This window comes from Zalophus californianus, chromosome 14, assembly GCF_009762305.2.
Source record: "Zalophus californianus isolate mZalCal1 chromosome 14, mZalCal1.pri.v2, whole genome shotgun sequence".
Taxonomy (NCBI): Eukaryota; Metazoa; Chordata; class Mammalia; order Carnivora; family Otariidae; genus Zalophus; species Zalophus californianus.
The window spans coordinates 80,809,188-80,833,265 of NC_045608.1; the positions used below are offsets into that span (position 1 = coordinate 80,809,188).

Here is a 24,078-nt window from a genome sequence, read left to right on the forward strand (position 1 = left end):
TAAAACTTGTTCCCCATTTTATTTTTTGTTGTGATTCAGAAATACAAGATATGAAAATCAGGTTACAATTTTGCCACAAAAGCTTCTAAAGTAGCAAACACAAGTTCTAATATATATCAAAATAGCCATGTGCATTCTTACAGTTTAAAAATGTCTTTAGAGTTGTCCCATCAAACATGTAAAATATAATAGCTATTATCTCCTCTTCAAAATCTCAAATCTGCCGTCACCGCGCTGAACTAAACAAGACTGAGTCCAGAATATGGAAGGTTATGGTTAGGAGGTACTTTTTAAAGCTAAGTTACTAAGAACTAAGGACATGAGAAAGATACAAAGCATCGTATGTCAAAAACTATGAATATTTAAAAAGTGTCCTCATTGAGTGAGACATGTTTAAATTAGAACATGGGGTAATAGAATTAAATCTGTTGATGATATAACTCAGTAAAAATTATGGTATTGCCTTCTTCTAGAAAGACAAAGACATACAATTCTTTGAATTGAAGCAACTATTCCCAAAATGCTTTTGTCATCTAAATATTAGAAACGCTCTCCCAATGTTCACTTCCAAGAATCAATGATATATGGTTTAACCAACAGATTTATAACTGGACATGTATAAGTATTAATGCAGAGGCCAATATTAACAGCATTTTTCATTTTTTTCTTTTCAGCTGTGAAAATTAAATTTTAAAAAATAACAGAGAAGAACAATTCCCTTGATTTGGTTTTTGTAAAAAGAAATGGGGATTGTTTCTTATACCTTTTTCAATTATGAAGGGTCCTTGAACATATTCTGGAATTTCTATGGATGAACGACATTCAGCATTTTTTGAATAAATATATACTCACAAATACGCTATACTAAAACAGTAAAACCAAACCCAGCGGAGGCAAGCACTTCGGAACCGATACTCAATCAAGAAATTGTTGGTCACAAACAGAAAGCCAACATTTCAACAGAACTGTAATTAAACTCCTTCTGCCATAGGTAAGACATACCCACTTCTGGGTACAGTACAAAGTGTTGAATGAATGACCCCTTAAAAAAAAAAAAAAAAGCCAACAGTTTCCTGAACAATCTGACTCAGGGTTTTTTTGTGTTTTTTTTTTTTCCTTCCCCTGAGCAAAAAAAAAAAAAAAAAAAAAGGCAAAGTCAGTGTAAAAAATGTACAAAAACTGAGCCAAGAAAAGATAAAAAATAGAATTTGCCTTTGTATATTTTCATGTTTTGGATGAAGTTGGAGCTTTGTGTGGTGCTGCTGAATGTCTATGATCCCTTATCTAAACCATTCAGGCCAGACGTGTTTCAGAATTCTAATTTTTTAGATTTGGAAAAAAGTGATATGGGGCATGTACTGGATATTACAAAACATCGCCATAGAATCTGGGGCAATACCTATAATCAAACCCATTGGTGTTTCTTGGGGAAAAATTAATGAAGAGTCGATGAAATGGACAAATCAAAACTATAATACATCAGTTCAAGTCAGGTTTTGCTGTCAAATGAATAATGGCACCAAATTTAGGAAGAGAGGGGGGAAAAAAACACAACAACTTAGTTTTCAAAGCTTTTTGGATACGGAGCTTTGGCCCTTTAACATGTCTGACAAAGACGCCCATTCCCTAATGATATGATCTCCACAAAATCTGTCTCATGCCCGAGCTGCAACTGGGTTGGGGAAAGTATCTCCCACCACAGAACGGGGGCTCTTAAATTTGTTCAGGTAGCAGATTACCTGGGGGTAACAGTACAATCTATGAGGAAACCGTGAAAAATGTTGAAATAACTGGTGAAATAGTTAATTGGCCTAAACAAGACACCATCTTGGGCTAGACTCTTCATCTAGACCAGCAATTGGAGGTGCCAACATTCAAGGAACATTCATGAGAAAAAAATAAAAAATAAAAGTGAGAAACATCCAGATATTAATGTGTAACTGTCTTCTGCGAATTAGGGAAATAGAGCCATTACTCTATCTTAAGAGGCTGTGAGATGTGACCTAATGTAGTTTGCAAACGATGGCTATAGAAGATGGAGATATTCATGAAACTATTATGGCATCAACCCACCCCCATAAACTGCAATGAAGTCATTCCAAGCAACTTATATATTAAACAATTTCTTCTTTGTCAGTGTTAAAATATGCCATTCTCAGATCCTCATTAAAAGGACGCCAAAGATAAAAGCCATTAAATATCTTACTTCAAAAAAATTAAGTCATTTTAAAGTCAAGAGGTTCCAAAACTCAAGAGCAAAAAAAGGTTTGCTACAGTTTTCAGGTCTTTAATCTTTTGTAGGCATGGTATATGCATACTGTGTGTGCAAGAAGGAGGGGCATAGCATTACTATGACGGGGACTGTCCCTAAGTCGGGAGCACATATAGTGACAAAATGAAGCAGGGAACACTGGCCAAAACCCATCAGAGGCACTTAAATTGTGGAAATCCACTAACTGAGCCACAGAGCCTGTGATGTGAAAACAACATTCACGGGGCCAAGAGGCTTCGAGGGCTTGTTTTGTGGGAGTGATGACTGGGCTTCCTTAACATGTGGCACGGAGAGAAGGTTCACCGGTTAAGTGGGAGTCACAGAGAGAATGGGTGACCATTTTCTTTCAGAAATGAGTATCTTCAAAATCGGCCTTGTCCTATCTTCTTTTTCTTAATGAGGAAAATGTAAATATATGATCATCGGCCTTTCTTAAAAGCTACATATATGCTACCAGAAGAATGTTACACTTCTTAATTTTTTTTCACCTGTTTTAATTAATTCATGAGTTAGTTTAAAAAGTCAAGTCAAAAAATTTTAACTGGTCTTTTTTTTTGTAATATAAAAATATTATAGCAGTATCAGCAAAATAGGAGGGAGACATGAGAAGAATGACAAGACACTCATGGGGGGGTGAGCTCCGCGTCATCATGGCTGTTGAAGAAATTGTAAACTTTTCAGCTTCTAAGATTTTATTTCTCTTCAGAAAACATTTTAGGAGGCTGCCTCTCCTCAGGAATGAATAACAAAAAAGTGCTCTATGCATTCGAGTCTAAACAAGACAAGAAAGCATTATTTCTCCTACTGGAGAATCTCTCTCTCCTGCCCTTCCCCTGCACTGCTCTCTCTCATCCCCCTGTATTTTTATGGGATCAAAGAGAGAGAGAAGCTGCGAGGGTCCACCAGAAGCACAGTGAGTTATCATGCATTCAGACTCCAGCAATGTGTAAAACTCTTGAATAAAATACACCATGTTAAAAAGAAAAAAGAAAAAAAAAAAAAAGGCCCCAGAAACCCATACACTGCCTTTCGTGGAAGGTTAAAAAAAGTCCCCAAGGCTGCGTCTTATGTATCATAAGGTACATTTCTGGACTTAATAAAGAAGAAAAAAAAAAAAGAATAAATAGAAAAATGTAAATGATCATTCTGGAATGATGTTCTTTACTCTGCTCACATGCTATTTGTTCCCATAGGGTCCTCACCTCTCAGCCCCAGAGAATCAAAGGTCTCCTGTTCCGTATTTGCATAGTATTAATAACATCACCTGGAGGTGAACGTCTATCCCCTCGCCCTGCAGCCAGGTTTCTGAGGAGCACTGGTCCAATCTCACATAGTCAAAAGCAATACATACGTGTCTGTAGGCCAAAAACTGGGTCCCTTTTAGCAGCAAGCTGTTCAGATTATTCAGAAACAGTCTTTTCCCAAGGGGTAAGGATTAGGCAGTTTTGTCTGCAATTTCCGATTTTGCTCTCTGCATCATGCAGCGACGCACTATGCTGTCGAAACTTCCGAGGTAAAACAGCGCGATGGTGCGGAACAGGCCCATGGTGACCACCTGCGAGACACAGACAGACCCCTGAGCTCGTCCAACAGCACGACACCATAGCTCACTTCAAGGGCTTTTAAGATACTCTCTAATAAAGGGTTTCTAAGGCACATCTTCTAATCTGCTCCAAGGATAGACACGATGAAAAACTCCGTAAGCGGGGCCCTGGGTGGCTCAGTTGGTTAGGTGTCTGCCTTCAGCTCAGGTCATGATCCCGGGGTCCTGGGATCGAGTCCCATGTCCCCCGAGTCGGGCTCCCTGCTCAGTGGGGAGTCTGCTTCTCCCCCTCCCGCTGCCCCTCCTCCCTGCTCGTGCTCTCTTTCTTCTTTCTCTTTCAAATTAAATCTTTAAAATAAAATTTAAAAACTCCGTAAGCATCAGGAGAGCACCAAGGATAGAAGCTGTCCGCTCTGCACCCCTGGACGGCATGCGCCTGTCAGAGCCGCAACAGCAGAATATTTGCCCAATTAGTAAATTCAAATTATACAAAGGACAAAATAGGTATTCTTGGTAGTCCTCGGATTCTAATAGCTAGAGAAGATCCACTCCAGCATCCCAAATATCCAAACTCCCATCAAGGTTTTTTGGTTTAAGACTTATGTTCTGATCAGAAAAGTCGGACCCTATGCTAGATGCCAGCACCATGGTGAGAAAGACACAGTGCCTGCCCGCCACGAGCTTCTTTGATAATTAGAAAGACAACCAACCGGAGGAAGGCAATTACTGTGTCAGGTTGAGACAGTGGATGTCCATTAACTGTCAGGATTCCTGCCAACACGCTCTCAATGCAACACCTCTGAGTGGAATTGGTTTTTCACAGCACAGAACTACAAAGAAAAGCATTTTCAAATATACTATTTCTCAAATGTTGCCTCCCATGGGCCCTTTTTCAGAAGAGCACTAGAAGAAAGGCCACACTAAGAGGTCAACGAAGAAAGGCAATGTCATGTGACACAGGAGACAGGGGTCCCAAAGCAGATGAGAGGCAGAGGGGACCCGGACGTGGGACAATCAGTCCTGATGGGTGGCTCGGAAGGCTCCAGAAGGATTGCTTCCAGAAGGGGAAACTGATAGAGTGATATTTCTGAGAGGAAATGAAGACTGTCATTAATAATAATACAGAGAAAAAAGCCAATAACCGTTTCAGGGAAAACAAAAGGTTGTACAAGAAAGGAAAATTAATTATGTATAATACAGAGTTCAGCTGTGAAGAGCATTTACATAGCCCTAATAATGATGATCTCAAATACAGATCTAACCAAAATCACAATATAAGTAAAAAGGGAGGGCAGGACCGGAGGAGAGGTGGCCGTAAGCAGAAAGGGGAGGGTGTGAGGAAGAGCTAAATCCTCCTCTTTCTTGGTGGAAGCCCATGCCTGACCCCAAGCTGAGAAATCTGTGGAGGCAGCCACGTAAGTCTACACTCTGGATACACTCTAGATGGAGGTGTGGCAGTGCCCACATAAGTCTGCCTTCTGGATGCACTCTAGATAGAGGCGTGGAGGTGCCCACGTAAGTCTACACTCCGGACACACTCTAGATGGAGGCATGGAGGTGCCCACGTAAGTCTACACTGCGGACGCGCTCTAGATGGAGACGTGGAGGTGCCCACGGAAGTCTACACTCCGGACGCGCTCTGGATGGAGGCGTGGAGGTGCCCACGTAAGTCTACACTCCAGACACACTCTAGATGGAGGCGTGGAGGTGCCCACGTAAGTCTACACTCCAGACGCGCTCTAGATGGAGATGTGGAGGTGCCCACGTAAGTCTACACTCTGGATGCACTCTAGATGGAGGCGTGGAGGTGCCCACGTAAGTCTACACTCCGGACACGCTCTAGATGGAGGTGTGGAGGCCCAGCCCACAGAACGGTGCGGCCACATCTGAGAAGGGCGAAGGGGGGGGGCAAGTGGCATTGGGGCCGCTGTTGTTCCCACAGAGCCTTGAAAACACTGGTTCTCTGGGGGGCACGCAAGGATAACTTTGAAAAACGAAAGAACCAAAGGGAAGCTGGAATAAGGCAAAACGACAGGGACAGCGAAGAGATCAGTGGTTGCCAGGGGTGCGGGAGAAGGAGGGAGGGACAAGCAGAGGAGCACAGGTGGATGTTCGGGCTGGGGAATGACTCCGTGTGACAACGTCACAGTGGACATGTGTCAGCAGACATACATGTCAGCATACACTTGTCAAAACCCATGGGAAAGATGTGTGACACCAAGAGTCAACCCCAATGTAAACCATGGACTTCAGTTAATAATGGCGTCTGCATACTGGCTCACAACTGTGCCAACGTACCATGCTAATGCAAGATGCTGGTAACGGGGGAGTCTGGTGGGGACCAGAAGAGAGGGTGTAATGGGAACTCTGTAATTTCAACTCACATTTTCTATCAACATAAAACTGCCTTAAAAAATAAAGTCTATTATTTAAGAAAAAAAATCAAGAAAAAGCAATTAGAACACAGCCTACCAAAATGCTAAAATAGTTAGGTCTAAGCAATTTAACAGTCTTGGAGTTTTCTGGAAAAAGCAACACTTAAGGTGAGACCTGAAGGAAGACTGGAAGTTGGTCAGACAGAGGAAGGCTGGGGACGGAGGGACAGAGACAAAGTCATGGAAAGAGGATGAGGGGCAGGAAGGTGAGTGAGGTCGAAGGTCAGAGGGTTATATCACGTGATGAAGTGGAAGCCTTACCTCAGTGGTACTGGGGAGGCACTGAGGGTTGCCCTGAAAGGTGGACTTGCAGTTCAGAAAGCCCGCATGCAAATGTGATAGCAGTCTGCTGTACCCGGGCCTGGGGCAGGGTGCTGTGAGCCCCCTGGGATGGGGGGCCGTGGCCCATAGAACAGAGTGGCTGCCAGCTACCCCAGCTGATTACTGCCACTGAGAATGCAGACCCTGTACTGTCAGGTCTCTGATTTCCCACGCAAAGTCCGAAATCTGGACTTTTTGCAGAAAATCTAATTTTAAAACCATTTTATTTCAACACACACACTCATATACCAGATGAACCAAACAAAACATTTTATAGGCCCACGGGCCCCCAGGTGACCTCCTCTGACTCACAGAGCGTGAGACGCAGGCAGGGAGCTGACTGCAGTGTCCCAGGCCTGAATGGGGGGAGCAGCAGTGGGGCTGGGAAAGGAGGGGAGCCAGGACTGGATGGAGGAGAGATGAACCTGACCCCTCACATGAGGGGCAGGAGGGGGTCCAGGATGACACCCTCTTCCTCGTTGGGCTCTTGAGTGAACATGAACATGGATCCCGATCACGGAGACAATAGACTCGGTGATGGGGAGGTCGGAACGGGATGCTAAGCATTATTGCAGGCATGTGGAACTGGAGATGTGAGGTCACAGCCCCGGGAAAACACCTTAGAGAAATTTATACAGAACTGGAGTGGAGGAAATAGCTACGGGCTGAAGTTTTATGTCGGGTATCACTCATGTGGAAACGGGAGAAGGGACAAGATGGCCACACAGAATGCGTGGACTTAATGCATTTGCTCTACTCGGGCACCTGAGGTTCCCACTATGTGCCAGCTACTGGCTGTGAGGGGCCGTCCTCAGACAGCTTACATGGAATACAGCATCTACCTCTAAGAGAGCGTCAACAAAGTCATGGAAGAGAAGAGTGAAGAAAGTCCACACACAAGTCATTCGGGTTTTTAGTCAGGACACGGTCTACTGCACATCGCTTAGTACTTGGTTATAAACTACCCACTAGGGTAGACAGCCCCTTTTCAGGCAGCCTCCCAGCCCTCCCTCTACACTCCACCATCCAGCATCAGGTCTGTGCAGAGCCAGCCCTCTATTATAACTTGTTCCATTACACTGCATTAGTACCACCTCTCTGTCCATCTCTCCCACTAGACTGTGAGCCCCTGAGGAGCTGGAGAGGTTGCTCCCCCTCTGATTCTCCAGTAGCAAACACAGCACCCAGCGCATCAACCAGCAGTTAACTTCTGTGTGGCCTGGATGAACCAGAGCTCACCTAAGAGTAGGGTCTGCATTGAATCCTTGACTTGTACCTCCCTAAGCATAGTTGCCTGTGACCTGACTCACCTAGAAGAGGGGTTCTGGTCTGATGCCCGGTACCCTACATCACTCTACTGCAAATCCTCAGACCAGTGGCCCTCACATGAGAACCTGAGTGAACACCCCGAGAGCAGAGACAGCATTCCCCCTCTATATCCCCGGTGCCCAGAGCACAGAAGACTACTTCCCTTGCTGAACCCCTCAGGTGGTGTCTTTCACCTATGTCCTAGTTTCTTATCGCTGCCACAGCAAGAGAAACAAGTGATACTGCAGTAGAAATCCTTCACATCCCCAGATAAAGTTAACCAAGTCTTCTGTTAACCTTTTCTCATTGGGTTTTAATGAGAGGCACTGTCTGTCAGTCCGTCTGTCTGGTGGTGTAAGCATAGCTCACCTGCTGGAGCCCTTCAGTAATAGAAGTTACAGGAGCCATTCCACAGGTCAGGGATGACAGCATGTACCCGTCTGAGCCAATGGAACTGTTAAAATTCCCTTGCTAAAATAGGAGGAGAAAAGAGGCAACAGTAGTAACCAGAAAAGGAATCAACACATCAGAAACAATGAAGTGTGCGGGGCACCTGGGTGGCTCAGTCAGTTAAGTGTCCAACTTTTGACGTGAGATCAGGTCATGATCTCAGGGTCCTGAGATCGAGCCCCATGTGGGGCTACACAATGGGCGAGAAGCCTGCTTAAGGTTCTCTCTCACTTCCTCTCCCTCTGCCCCTCACCTGCTTGCTTGCACGCTCTCTCTCTCTAATAAAGAAATAAAGAAACAATGAAGTGCATCCACTTTAGGTGGCATACGAGCGTAACAGCTTATGTCGAAGCTGAGCCAACAAACGTGGCCTTGGGAGATGGGCCGGAATGGCTACACAGGAGGTTCTCACAATGTGGCTCCATGAACACTGGGGCTCCTGAGACCCTTTCAGAGGATCCAGGAGGACAAAATGATTGTCATAATAATACTAAGACCTTAACTGCCTTTTCACTGACATTTGCATTGATGGGCAAAACTGCTGGCTCATTAGCACAAATCACAGTAGCGATGTCTCGCCACGGCCATACATACTTGCAGCAATAAGTAAACGGAAATTTTAAAATCTTTCAAAGATTTTAAAAGGTCAGTTTTACTTTAAAATGCCCTTGATAAAGCTGTAAAATTAATCACTTTATTAAATCTCAACCCTTACAGGCAAGTCGTCTTAATACTCTAGGTGACAAAAAGAGAATATACACCCAGTGCCTTCTGCTGTGTTCTGTACCCAAGGGGGACAGCTGCCCTGCAGAAAGGCCCTCCTCCAACTGTTTAAGTCATGAAACTTAATCTATGTTATTCAGACTTGGGTATTTGGAAGACATTTTGTGGAAAATGAATAAAATGAGCCTGTCACTTCAAGGAGAATTGGCAGCTTTTATGGTCAATGTTAAAATCTGAGCTTTCAAGGAAAAGTTAAGATTTGTGAAAACCTATCTGCCATTGTGAGACTGTCAGCTTCCCAATATGTAGACTTTTATGATCAGACCAGCAGTGATATGAATGGATGTAATTTTTCTGATAACTCAGTGAACCCATATTTTCCAAATGACTAATGCATAATGTTACAAAATCACGAATGGGTACAAAACATGCGAAGTGCAAAGACCAACGGAATTTAATGTAACAGAGAACAAAAAGTTCATTAATGTAGTTTCCAACCCCATGCTGTAATTAACTTTTAAGAAACCACTATTCATCCAGTTTGGGTTTAATATCAAAAAAGAATGTCCACAATTATCTGAAAAGTCCATTAAATATTCCTCCCTTTCCTAACTACATTATCTAAGGGCAGATTTTCTTTATACCCTTCACTCCAAAAAACATATTACAGCAGAGTGAATATGGAAGCAGCCGTGAGAATCCAGCTGTCTTCTATCAACACCAACATTAAAGAGATTAGTGAAACATAAAACAAAGGCACTCTTCGCACTAATGTTTTATTTTGGAAAATTATTATGGTAGAAAGATTCCATCAAAATGTAATGGGTTTACTGTGGCTACTTTAAATGGATTAACAAATAAATATTTTTTAGATTATGCAGTTTTGGAGCACCTGGGAGGCTCAGCTGGTTGAACGTTTGCCCTCGGCTCAGGTCATGATCCCAGGGTCCTGGGATCGAGTCCCGCATGGGGCTCCCGGCTCAGCGCAGCGGGGAGCCTGCTTCTCCCTCTGCCTCTGCCGCTCCCCTGCTTGTGCTCCCTCTCTCTCTTTCTCAAATAAATAAATAAAATCTTTAAAAAAAAAAAAGATTATGCGATTTTAATTTCTAATATGGCAACTATGGATAAATACAAACATGTAAAGAAGTCTCTGGGACTGTCAACAGTTTCGTGTGCAAAGTGGTCAAGAAAGGAAGTTTGAAAACTACCAGACTAAATGAATCCTACCGAAACACAAAGAGCTATTTCGGATCATTGAAAACACCGAGTATGTTTGCTGTGATTTGAGGGGAGCAGGAAACACCATCCTAAGGACCATCTTTCTAGGCCTCCAAACACAGTCAGGGCACCGCTTCCAACGTCTGTGTGGATCTTCAGAGAGCTGGGTGATTGGGTGCTTCTTGTATTCTGCTGAGTCCGGGCTCGTGCTCACAGCGCATGCGGACCTCAGGGCGGCTGCATGGCTCGCTGACACCTCATTCCGAGGGTCCTCAAATTTCCTACATGCGGTGGAGGCCTAAAGCTTATTGACACCCCTCATTAGTGCATGTTGTTCTACGTGTGGGTCACAAGTCTATGGGGCACGTATGTGGGTTCTACAAAATGGCAGGCACATGGTTTCCACTTTTGACTCCAAATAAACTCAGTAGCCTGGACACACATTCTTATTAGTGAACATTTGGGAAAATGATATTGGGAAGCAAGAAGGTGAAAGAAAAAAATCCTTAATCAACGAGTCCGGCATTTAATAAAGTACCTAAACTCATCTACAATGGCAAGTACTGTGGGAAAGCAGCAAGAAGGGCAGCGGGCCGAGAGGATCTAGGACACACCATTTTACACACAACAGGGAAGTCTCGTGTTCTTCTGAAAGAACCAAAGTTCCCAGGCATCCTTACTCATCAGTCTGTTCCTAAGGTTAAGATATGTAATTAGTTTCCAGGAGCCTATGAATTAACATGGAATCAATAAAGTATCTCAGGGGAAAAGAACAGTCCAATATTAGATATGAATCTGACCAAAAAGACACAGTAAGTTATGTTTTGAAATAAGCCCTGGGACAAATATAGTATTTCTTTTCAGAATCTAGTACTAAAACTATTAAGAAAGAAAATAAGTATTGTACTTACTATGGCATCTTTAACAATTTGTTTGGCCACTTGCTCTGGTTTGCAAACAGATACGGTCTCTGAAATCAGACGAGTCTCCAAAGGCTAACGGTGGGAAAAAACAGACATATCAATACCATTATCAGCCACTAAATTCAAGAACAAATAATTCTCACAATCCTCTCTCCCCTACTTTATAAAGAATTCCAGCTTTCTACCTTTGAGCAGATTCCTACTTTTAGGAATCAGGTCTGTCCAGATTCTAAATCAGTTTCTCCCTGGTCACTGTATAAAATTCAATCCCGTGGCTACAGTGAGACAAGGAGGCCCCTGCTGCTCTCCGTGGGACAATATGTGACCACCAAAGCTAGAATGAGACCGCATCATGGGTCCAAGTCTGGGGGAATCCTCATTGCGGGCCACCTGACCAGCAGTGTCCATGCAGAGCCTGGACCATGCGCCCTGAGCAAGTTTGCCTTACGACCAGCATCTCCTTTCTGACCAAATATTCCCAGGCCAGCAAGGGACTGACACATGGACAGAGCTGAGGCCCTGGGCAGAGAGAGCCCCAGCCCAGCCCCTGTTCAACAACACGGCTGTTTCTTAGAAAACCCGCAGAGGAGGCAACAAGGAGGACAGAAAACACTGAGGGGCCCTGGGCATGACTGGGTGCTCATTATCGGGCTGGGGCATCAGAACCCCAAATCCGAGGTGGCTAAAGGTCCCTCTCAATGGCCACTTAGTTCAAAAAGCCTTTCCTGAATTCTCACCTAGCAGTACTTTCTCTTCTCATATCTGCATATTTCTGCCTTAACAGATATTATAGCTACGTGTGTATTTGCATTTTACCTCCTACGTTCCTTGTGGGCCGGGTCTTCTTTTTTTTTTTTTTTTTTAATCTTCTGTTTACAGTGACATGAACAAGTGCTCAGAAATTCTTTAAGAGGGGGGTGTTTCAATTAGAAGTTCTAAAACTAAAGCCTTAAACTGCATGAAACTGTAAATTTTATTTACCATGTAGGCTTGAGAATATTAAAATAAAAACACAGAATGTATTTTCTTAAATTAGAAAAGCATAGCACTTCATAAAAGTCAAATATTTTTTGATGAACCTGAATTAAGAGCAAGGCTCTTCTGAAGGGGCCGTTCCTTCTTCCAGACCACCAGGCAGGCACAACCCGGCCAGACACACATTAGATTTAAAAGCATCATGGCGCTCCCTAAAGAGCTTACACACCAACACAGAATTTGATTTATCCAAAGAAGTCGGGTCAACACTGTACTACTGGAGGGAAAAAACCCAACTTAACATCAAAATCAAATCTTCACAGGGAAATCACCACTCTTTGTCAGCTTTGGCTTCCAAGGAAAAGACTGTTACCAAATGTTGCAAATCTGCTTAGCAGACCCCTGCTTATTCTAAGGCAGGGCATTTGGCTTAAATTTACTTCTTTGCAATAGTGGTAATCTTAAGAGGCAGAGCCAAATAGAGATGAATGGGGGGAAAAAAAACTTCTAAATCATAACATCTTTTTGCAAATATACAGTCCATGGGCATAAGTGCCAATTTTTATGCTGCAGAGCCTCACACTTACTATAAAGGAGAAGAAAACCAATCAACACCCATTCAAGGTAGTAAGTTCTGATCGATTCCTTTCTTCTCCACTTGATTCATTTGCTCGCAGGGTGCCCCACTACACATCAAGGCAAAGAAGAAGCTCCTTGGAACAAAGTGCAAAGCTTGCATTCAGCTCAGCATGACTGTCATTGTATATAATGTAAATGTCCAGTGGTGATAAGCATTATAAAGAAAAATAAAGCCAGAGGAAAAGATGGTGAATATTCCAAGGGAGTGATGTATGAGATACAGAGGGTCAGGGAAGGCCTCTCAGGGTGAAGTCTGTCCAGAGACAAAGAAGCAAGGGGGGACGCCTGGGTGGCTCAGTCAGTTAAGCGTCTGCCTTCGGCTCAGGTCATGATCCCAGGGTCAAGGGATTGAGCCCTGCATTGGGCTCCTTGCTCAGCGGGGAGCCTGCTTCTCCCTCTGCCTGCCACTCCCCCTGCTTGTGCACTCTCTCTGACAAATAAATAAATAAATAAAATCTATAAAAAAAGAAAAAGAAGAAGAAGCAGCAAAGAATTAAGCCACTTGAACATCCAGAGAGAGAGGAAAGCAAGAGCAAAGCAAGACCAAAGGCTGGGCAAGCTCAAGGAACAGACGGGGCTCTGGTATGGCTGAGGCCGAGAAGGGGAGACAACGCTGTGGACCGGTGGCCAAGGTCCAGACAGTGCAGGACCCAATAAGCCTCAAGACCTCTGATTCTACTCTAGGCATGATGGGAACCAGCAGAGCCACACTCACCAATACATAACATATTCCAACATGTCCTTTGTAATGCTAATTTTAAATGAATCAAATTAAATAAAATTACATTAAAAATTCAGTTTTATGATGGGGAGTCCCACTAACCACATTTCAAGTGTTCAACAGCCACAAAGTGACTACCATATTGCAGAGTGCAGACACAGAACACTTCCATTCTAGAGAATTCTATTAGACTGTGCTGCACAGGAAGGGTCTTTTTGGGTTTGTTTTTGGCTTTTTTCTGCAGCAGAGGGATTTTGAACAGGGGAGTGACAAGACTGACTTATGCTTTAAAAGGACTACTGGCCCCTGTGTGAAGAACCAACGGGGATGGGGAGAAGGGGGCAGAAGCGAGCAGACCAGTTTGAAGACTATTAAGAGCAGTTCAGGCAAAAATACCAGCAGCTACTATTACTAGGATAATACTGATACTTGTGGTTTTTTGATTTTTTTTTTAAGATTTTATTTATTTATTTGACAGAGAGAGAGACAGCGAGAGAGGGAACACAAGCAGGGGGAGTGGGAGAGGGAGAAGCAGGCTTCCCGCCGAGCAGGGAGCCCGATGCGGGGCTCGATCCCAGGACCCCGGGATCACGACCTGAGCCGAAGGCAGACGCCCAAACGACTGAGCCACCCAGGCGCCCCTTTATTCAGGAAAAGTTCTGAGAGGAGAAACAGGAGGATGCGCAGTCAAGCGGATGCGTGGTGTGGGAGAAGACCTAAGGCTGGCTTCTCAGGTGCCGGCCTGAGCACTGGGTGGATGCTGGGCCTGCGGCAACGAGATGAAAAGTTAATGAGCAGGGAATGAGCGAATCCTAAGATCCATTTTTGAAATGGTAAGTCAGGATCAGCAACCAAGAGTGTAAGTTCAGAGGAGAGAATATTATTATTAAAGAGTATCATCTCATTAGTTAAAAATACAGGCCATATGCAACATCACAAAGAAAATACCTTATTAATTAAGTAAGCCTTTGAAGATTATTAGCAGAAATCATGGCCTTGGAAAACACAGGCTGCATTCTCTAAGACCCCACATGAAAGTTCCAGAAAGTCCAGAGGCCTCTACCTAGCACGTCAACTGAAAAGAACTCAATTTTCTGACTGATGAAAATGACTCCAGGCCGACGGGTGGAAAGTCAGAAAATTGGAAAAGGGGTTTACAATGTTAAAGGCTCAAAATAGACACAGGCCAACACTTACCTTGGTTTTGTTTTCTTCTGCAAACCCAGGGGTATCTGTGTCTGGTGGGTAGGCAACTGTGACGTAGACGTTGTATGGCTTCACCTGCATTTCAGAAACAACACGTGCCCCTTCAGTAAACAAGGTACAGTTCCGCTTCTTCCCTTATTTTCCTGCCTTGGCTGCCAGGCACACGCAGTGAATACTGTCTTAATTCTCTCAGAAGCTGGCAAGACCAACACGGTGATTCTGCAAGTGGAGAACCAGCCCTGATGGGGTCAGGAAACTCCTCTCCATGAAGATCATTTAGAAAGAAGGGCAAAAAGCCCACCCCAACAACTTCTACTTCAGAAGGCAGCTGGCCCTGAGGTACAGAGATTCACCTCCTTCTAAGTTTTGCCCACCCCCTGGCCAGGTGAGGCCCTGGGAGCAGTCCGCGAGGAAGGTGGGCAGCTAAAGGGAAGTCAACTTGTCCCCCCACCCCTACCCTGACACCACCTGGGCCCTGCATGCGAGCCGGTGGGACAGGTCCACTCCTCTGCCATCAGACTGCAAATCCGGCTTCCTCAATGGCTGCCTCTGAAATTCTTATTGATTTCATCTACAAAATACATGAAGATCATTCAAAACCCTTTCCCTAGGCCCTTCTTGGGCCACCCCAGACCCTGGCCTACAACCATATGGATCCCCTGAGAAGTCTGCCTGATCAAGATCTCCCCATGCAAACCAGCCTCTGCTCATTAGGGAGTCAAGAGTCACTCTGCCCTCCGCCACAGAACCAACCAACATGGCTGAGCCCCGGGTCAGACCAGCCGAGCACCTCCCTGAAGACAACCTCATCCTTACTTAGATACAGAAACTCCTTCCCAGCTTGACACGGGCTCTTAGGCTTGTTTACCTCACCACCAGGTCCCCACACTGAAATTTGCTACTCATAAACACAGCCCCAACAGATTCCAGAAGATTCTCCTGCTAGTCAGCCAGGACACACCCTTCCCAAAGACCCTGCTCCTCAGCGGCCCTGCTCCACACGCTCATCTGGCCCTGATTCTTAGTGGCTCTGAGGGCGATAGTTCATACCATCGAAACTGCTGCCCTATTTTATTTGCTACTGGCTCACTGTTTAGCCCCAGGACAGCACCTAGGGGAGTGAGAGTGGACAGGCAGCTGGTGGCAGAGAGGCCACCATGTATCTCAAGGAGGCTGACGAGTGACAAGACCGCTTCCCTCACGCAACAGCCTCTGAGAGCATCCCAGGGCCCCATCTTGTCACAGAGGCCTTTTCCTCCCTGGGTCCCTCCATGAGGCAGAGTTCTAAGCCTGTGGGGGGAGCTGCCAAGGGTTGGGAGAAGCACAGAGGCAGAAGATCCTGGCCAGCCACCCTGAAAAGTCCAAGAGCCGAGGGTGATGTCTTTGCTGGTCCAGCTCCAGCGCACTCAGGCCTGAGAGAGCCCATTCAGTCAGCACGAAGGTCAGCTATGCTCATAAATAGCTCTGCATTCAGGCCAGGCAGTGAGGTTGATGAGCAAGCAATTTTTCCTCCACTTGTTTTTGAGAGAGTGACTTTAAAAACTGTCTCCCACGGCCTTGCCCTCTGTGGTCCACAGACCAGACAAAAACACCACCGAAAACGCCGAGAAGCGGTAACTGGCCCACAGGAAGCCTGAAGCCGACTCTGCTCGGACATGGTCGTTTCTCTGCTGCTTCTGTGCCCCCCCTGCCTCCTGCGACACATCAGGGCTGTGGCCTCAGCTGATAGCAGACGTTCCGTCAAAGCCACGGTTCTCGTATTCAAGGTTATGGCTGAGCTGCCGAATGGCTGAAAGAACCTTTCAGAACAGCTCTCTCTTGGGTTGGGCACAGACCGTCAGGGCTGGGAGAAACCAGTCCCGCCCCCTTTCCAGGGGCTGGTGTCATCCCTACAGTCATGAATCCAAATGATTCTCTCCACCTAGGGCTGGAGACCTCCAGTGGCTAATCACCTAATCTTTTTATTTCTTCATCCAACACACACACCTATTGAGGGGCTACTGTGTGCTGATATTGGTCTATGAATGAAGATCTGATGTCAGCAATTCAGAGTCTCTGCCCTCGTGGAGCTTACAGTCTCCTGAAACTCTGGGTCAAATAATTGGTAAAATCGAAATACACCAAAGTATATCTTCACTCTCTTTTAATCAACTAATCCCATAACCCCAGCGGAAAAGGAAAGGCAGTTAACTTGGCTTCGTGCGTTCCTGCTAAGACAATGCTGACTCCCAGGGATCACCACTTTGTCTGAGAATTAACGGGCTGGGACTTCACTAGCGGATTCCCCCGCTGACCTTACCACTGTGTGTTTGCCCTCCTCCCTGCTGACAGACCGATCCCCGTCCTCCCACTCTGCCCACTACCCTCCTTCTGTCAGTCTCTTCCTTCTCCCTGGTCTCCATTTCAATCAGAAAGCCAACCCTCTGCTCGAGAACCAATTTGTCATCAAAATAATCCCACCCAAAATGTGTAGTTCCTAATTCCATCAAAACAAAGGTGGGGGGGGGGCGGTGCTGGAGAATGAAGCAGAGCTGTGGAGGGGAAGCTCCAGAAGGTAAGCTTTAGCTTCCTTTTCACCACCTTCGAGGGAGGGCACAAAGACTATTTTGCTTTTCCTTGGTCTCTGCTACCACATCTTTGGCTATAACCCATGTCAGAAGTCTGCTTTCCAGGGGCTCTGGGAGGCTCAGTCGGTTAAGCATCTGCCTTTGGCTCAGGTCATGATCTCAGCGTCCTGGGATCGAGCCCCGTGTGGGACTCCCTGCTCAGTGGAGAGTCTGCTTCTACCCCTCTCTCTCTCTCCCTCTCTCTCAAATAAATAAAATCTTAAAAAAGAAAAAGAAATCTGCTTTCCAAAAAAATTAACTTTTAGAATCTTTAAATCATATATTTATGCCTAAAAGACTGAGTTAAAGAAAAAAAAAGACCAAAAAATGCAACGAAGCATTCTTTCAAACGTATTCATTGTACACAAAACATTTCTAGGGTCCTACTTTAGTTTGTAGGGCAAAGGGCAGGGTGGACAGGAAGGCTTAAGAGTTAATTAAACCAAAAAGGATTATCAAAAAGTACTTAAGAGCCTGAGCAATTCTGTAAGATCTGTTTCATGCACGGAAAAAACCTTGGCAAAGCCAATGGAATTATCCAGGTTTCTAAACACAGCACCATACGTTTGTAGGGAAACAATGGTTTTGATGCAAGTCTGCTACGAACAAAGCTAGATTTTGATTAATGAATTTATTTCCTTCGTGGTACATGTTAATTTCATTTTGTGTTTACGAGGGGGACACTTTTCATGGGGTCTAAATATCGACCGAAGTCAGCAGACTTCAAGTCCAGACCAGCTACAAGTTGCGGGTGAATCATGCTTGTCACAAAGAGGCTTCGGGGACTCTGTCCGTACTAGCAACTCACTTCCTTTTTCCCTCTTCTTTAGTAATGTCTCTGTTCTACCTGAAGTGAAACCAGGCCACCCAGATTACGCACTTTGCCCTCAATTAGTGAATCCTGAAGTAGTTCTGCAAGACAAGACTTAGGAACAAAAAGCCCTAATAGGCAGATTTTTCACTTCCAAAATAGTCCTTCCCTTAGCAGGTGTCTGAGACCAAAGTGGAGGGCTGAGACAACTAGCCAGATGAATCTGGCAACTTCTGACCTGAATTATAGACACATCAGCTGCTGCTGAAGATAGGCAGAGGGAGCCAGGAGGCAAGGACTTTGTTACTATTTTTATTGCAAAATGACGATCTGGCTTTGAGCAGAATGAATTACTGAAAACTCAGCGTCCTATCTGTTAAGGTGGCATAACAACATCTGCCACAACATACCTCATAAAACTGTTATAAAAGTCAAGTGGTTATTCACAAAGGGGCTTTCAAAGTAAACACTGCAAAAGAAATACTGGTATTCTTGTTCTGAAATTTCACAGGCCATATGTGCCTCATTGGCTAAACGTATCATAATGACCCATTATTAAGAGTATTAAGCAAGTTGATAAAAAGGAAATTTGGGGCTGGTTCCTTTTTAATGAGCATGGCACAGTCGACCAGTCCCTAAGTGGCACATCAGGATTGTGTCACTGACCGGACAGGTCATCTGTACTGCAATGTTTGTCTAATAGCTGGGCGGTGAGGCACTCTGTCACACACCATCGACGGCTCTTCTGGGGATTTCTAAATCAGGGGTCAGCAAACTATGGCCTGTGGGACAAATCTGGCCCCTCCGACCTGTTTTTTATAAATAAAGTTTTACTGGAACACAGCCATACTCGTTCATTCACCTATCACTAACGGCTGCTTTCCTGATCTCAGGAGGCTGGAGGAGCTGCAACAGACACCATTCTCCCCCTCAAAGGCTAGAATACTTACAAGCTGGCCCTGACGCAAAAAAAAATTTGCTAACCCCTAATCTAAATCAGTAAACAGAATCCCAAATCACACTCTTACTAGGAGAAGGTGGGTCACAATGAATTCTCTTCTGGGCTTTTAACATCATGATGTGGCGTTATATTTCAGTCTATATCACTATAGGAAGAAATTTCACTTTGCCTTTTCGTGTGTGATTTGGGGATAGAAATGTGTGGTGCTCTCTAAGCATCCCCACTTGACAACAGTGCAGAAGTCTGCTTCACACAATTGAGGTTGTGTGAAGGTTGTCACATCATGACAAACACTTATTTTGATGCTAATCCTCCTTCACAACATGCTCTATTAACTGGGAAAATAAAAAGTGTTCGCTCTCATCAATATTTCTTTAAGATATTAAAATGTAAGTATCAGGAGAGCCAAATGATATTTTTAGTCCAACCGTCTTGTTTTTCAGAAAAGGAAACAGACCAAGTTAAATGATTTGTCTAAAAGCTGAGAGCTAGACAGTAGGTGATTTAAGCTTTTCCTCAAACACACGCTAAGTTTATTATCCAGTCATAAAGGACACATCTTCTTGTTATAGGAACACCTCTAGAGAATAAAATATCTGGTTAACCTGATACATACTCACATAGTATTAGGCCAAAAATACCATGTAAATATTAGTAGTACCTTGTGTATTAAATTAAGCAAAACAACCTCACACCCATTTTGGCTTCTATCCCAATCTTTATGCAACGAAAAATGTTAACTGCAAAATGCAAGGGTTGAGCCGATTCTCTTTCACTGACGTCAAGTTTACAAATGTCTAATTCACTGCAACAACATGTGTAAAGTGGCCACAAACTAAAGGTGAACACACATTGCTGAGTTAGAAGATATAAATATAAAATTGAACACAGCGTTTACCTCCATCTGCAAGGCTTCAGCCAATCCCCTGATGGCAAACTTGGATGAAGAGTAGGCCGTAAAAACCGAATAATCCCAACTGTCCTGCCTGGGAGGAGACAAAGACGATCCTGCCCACCCGGCGCTCCTTCATGGTGGTGATTACTGCTCGCTGGGGTACAACGCTGCCTAGGTAGTTGACGCTCATTAGTCTCTGCAGGAACAAAGAGCCACACAAGAGGTGAGCAAGATCAAAGCCTCGAGGCTGTGCTTCACAGGAGTTCTGTCTGCTCTCCAGATTTGAGTCCTCAGTGGAGCCCAAGTGACTGGGACCCCAGTGATGTGTTGAAGGAATGAATGATGAGATGAGCCTGTAAATGAGCCATGATGCTCAGGATCTCCCATCTGAAGCCTCTTTCTTTCAATCTAGTCTTGTATTCTCACCATGACCACAGTGATGTCTTTGCTGAAAACTGGCCAGGATTAGTTTTCTCCTTACCAAAAGTACACTGTGTCTTGCAGGTAATACTTCCAGACAGTTTTAGGAAAAAGCCCCCAAATATTTCTAACCCTACTAGTTCTAAGCTACAGAAAGATCATAAAGAGGCTAAGACAGTGGTTAATAGCATGGACTGTGGGTTGAAGCCTTGGCTTGACCATTTACTACCTACTTGATGATGAAGAAAGTCAGACACTCTTATTTCTGCAGCTGAACCCAGGGCTCATGCTGGTACTATCTCAGAGGGCTGTTGGAAGAACTGAAAGATGAAACACAAGTCAAGAGACAGCACAGCCTCTGACCCGCAGTAAGTGCCTGACCAACGTTGGCTCTTAGATTATAATGGGGTAAGAGCTTACATAGGTACCAAGAGTCTATTTTCTCTTCATCCTGGGAACTCTTAAAAACCTTACATTTTAACTTGGAAACCTAAAAGTACTTGCATCAAAATGACTCTATATTAAAAGTCTTGGAAAAATACTAGATCTATCAGCATGTGAAACCAAACACTTCATTGAGGAACTTTGAGTCAACCATGGAATGTTAACTCTACAGAATGTTATGTAGCTTTTAGAGATGGTGACCAGAAACACCAGGAGGATGGAGGAAACTGTTGTTCTGCAAGTTTAAAAAAGCAGAGGACATACAATACTATATTTACACTATGACTGTAACTAATTCAAATAGTAAATGAAAGTACGTGGGCACAGGTGCTAAACGTAGTATAGAAAACTGTAAGTGGTAGTGGGGCACCTGGGTGGTGCAGTCGGTTGAGAGTCTGACTCTTGATTTTGGCTCAGGTCGTGATCTCATGGGTCAGGAGTTCAAGGCCCATGACAGGCTCCATGCTCAGCAGGGAGTCAGCTGGAGATTCTCTCTCCCTTTCCATCTCCCTCCCCCCCTCCCACATGCTCTTCCCCCACCAACCAAATAAAAAAATAAATAAATTTGTAAGTGATGGTGTTAGGATGCTGGGATTCCCACTTTCCCCAAAATGTCTTTTAATATCACTACATTACTTTGATAACAAAAATGCTCTAAAAAAGTACTGAAAAAAGATAGCACGCTAAACCCAAGTGTTAAATTCAGCTCCCTTCAGAGACCCCACTAAAAACTCAGTAAAAAGATAATATTTTTTTAAAGGCCAACAGCCTACAGGAACATAGACAATAGGAAACAAAGTAACAGCAAGAACATTCTGGAAGCTGAAAAACAGAATGGTGACCGATAACGAACTTAGCAGAGAGCTGAATGCTAAGCAAGGAGCAGAGAAACTGAAAAGCAGGACTGCACCACAGAACCCCCAAAGGCTCAAACAGCACCAAAAGCACCTCCGGGGGCAGGAGGCTAAGCATGGGCCTAAAAGACAGGCGTATCAGCTAAGTCTGTCTATCTATCTATCTATCTATCTATCTATCTATCTATTTATTTATATTATTTCCTTTTTAGAGAGAGCATGCGGGTGTGCATGAGTGGAGCAGGGGAGGGGCAGAGGCAGAGGGAGAGAGAGAATTTCAAGCAGACTCCATACCCAGCGCAGAGCCCAACACAGGGCTCGATCTCAGAATCTTGACATCATGACCTGAGCTGACATCAAGAGTTGGATGCTTAACTGACTGAGCCACCCAGACGCTCCTAAAAGTCTGTTTAAAACCTAGTCAGACAGATCCACAACTATAATTCGAGATTTCAATACCCCTTTTTCAGTCACTGATTGAACAAGGGCACACAAAATCAGTCAGGACATAGAAGGCTTGAACAACATTTCAGCCAACTGGGCCTGACAGAACACTCTACCCAAAAGAGCAGAATACATGTTCTTTCCAGCACACATGGAACGGCCACAGGAGAGGCTGTATGTTGGGCCAAAAGCAAGTCTCAACAAATTTTAAAGGTTTCAAGTCATACAAAGTATGTCTGCTGGCCACAATGGAATTAAATCGGAAATCGATACAGAAATTATTTCTGAAAAATCTCCGAAATATTCAGAAACTAAGTAACACACTTTTAGATAATCCAAGAGTCAAAGCAGAAATGAAAAGAGCAATTATAAAATATCTCTAACGGAACTGAAGTGAAAACACAACATATCAGAATGGGTAGGCTGCTGCTTTCAGCATCACTTAGCTGGAAACTCATGGCACAACCATCTGCATTTGAAGAGGAAGACTCTCACATCGATGACCTCAGCTTCCAGCAAGAAAACTACAAAAAGAAGAGCAAGTTAAAACAAAAGTAGGCAGAAGAAAGGAAATAATAAAAATAAGAGACGAAATAAATGAAATAGAAAACAGAAAAACAACAGGAAATTAATAAAACCGAAAACTGGTTCCTGAGACGATCCGTAAAAGTGATAAATCTCTAGTCCCCCTGGTCAGGAAAGATAAAGGACACAAACTCTCAATATCAAGAATGAGAGAGGGGCTATCACTACAAACCCTACAGACATTAAAGGGATGACTAAGAGCCTATGATGAATAACTCCGTGCCAATCAGTTCAATGACTTAAACGAAATGGACAAATTTCTTGAAAGACACAAGCTACCAAAGGTCACTCAAAAAAGAAAGAGTAAGAAGATACAAATGTAGAGGTGCCTGGGTGGCTCAGTCTGTTAAGCGGCTGACTCTTGGTTTTGGCTCAGGTCCTGATCTCATGCATCATAAGATCAAGTCCCGCACTAGGCTCTGCGCTCAGTGGGAGTCTGCTTGGGTATTCTCTCTCTCTGCCCCTTCCCCCACCTCGTCCTCTCTCTCTCTACCTCTCTCTCTCTCTCTCTCAAATAAATAAATAAAATCTTTTAAAAAAAAGATACAAATGTAGCCCTACATCTACTGAAGACATTGAATTAAAGTTAGAAAGCTTCCCACAAAGATAAGCTCAGCCTTCACTGGTAAATTCTAGCAAACATTTAAGGAAGTATCAATTCTACACAAATCCTTCCACAAAAGTGAAGAGGAGGGAATACTCCCCTACTTATGCTAAAAGGCTAGCATTACCTTTACACAAAAATCAGAAAATAACATTACAAGAAAAAAAACTCCAACTAATGTCCCTCAAGAACACAGAAAGGATTAATAGCCAACTGGGGTCTAGCCCAGGAATGCAAGGCTGGTTTAACATTGGAAATTAATTAGTGTAATTCACCATATCAACTAAAAAAGAACTCTGTGATCATCCCAACAGATGCAGAAAAAGCACCTGACAAAATTCAACCTCCATTCCTTATAAAAACTCTCAGCAGGGGGGCCTGGGTGGCTTAGTTGGTTGAGTGTCCAATTCTTGATTTTGGCTCAGGTCATGATCTCAGGGTCGTGGGATCCAGCCTCCTGTTGGGCTCCACACTGGGCATGGAGCATACTTAAGATTCTCTCCCTCTCTCTCTGCCCCTCCCCACCCCCAACTTGTGCATGCTCTCTCTCAAAAAAGCCAAAAACAAACAAAAAACAAAAAATCTCTCAGCAAACTAGGAATAGAAGTTTCTCAACGTGATAAAGGGCATCCACCCAAACACAACAAAAGAGAACAGAACTACAGCAAACATCATACTTAATGGTTAAAAAAAAAAAAAAGTTTTCTCCCAAGATCAGGA

At 44.1% G+C, this 24,078-nt stretch overlaps 1 protein-coding gene across 1 annotated transcript in view; it reads right to left on the reverse strand.

The window, feature by feature from the left end:
* KDSR (3-ketodihydrosphingosine reductase) overlaps window positions 1–24,078 on the reverse strand; it is a 38,964-nt gene continuing 14,886 nt past the window's right edge. Inside the window, 6 exon segments of the mRNA XM_027576023.2 lie at window positions 1–3,827; window positions 8,249–8,350; window positions 11,182–11,265; window positions 14,726–14,809; window positions 20,011–20,073; window positions 20,075–20,203. Coding sequence (XP_027431824.2) covers window positions 3,708–3,827; window positions 8,249–8,350; window positions 11,182–11,265; window positions 14,726–14,809; window positions 20,011–20,073; window positions 20,075–20,203 — 582 coding nt within the window. The 3' untranslated portion in view covers window positions 1–3,707.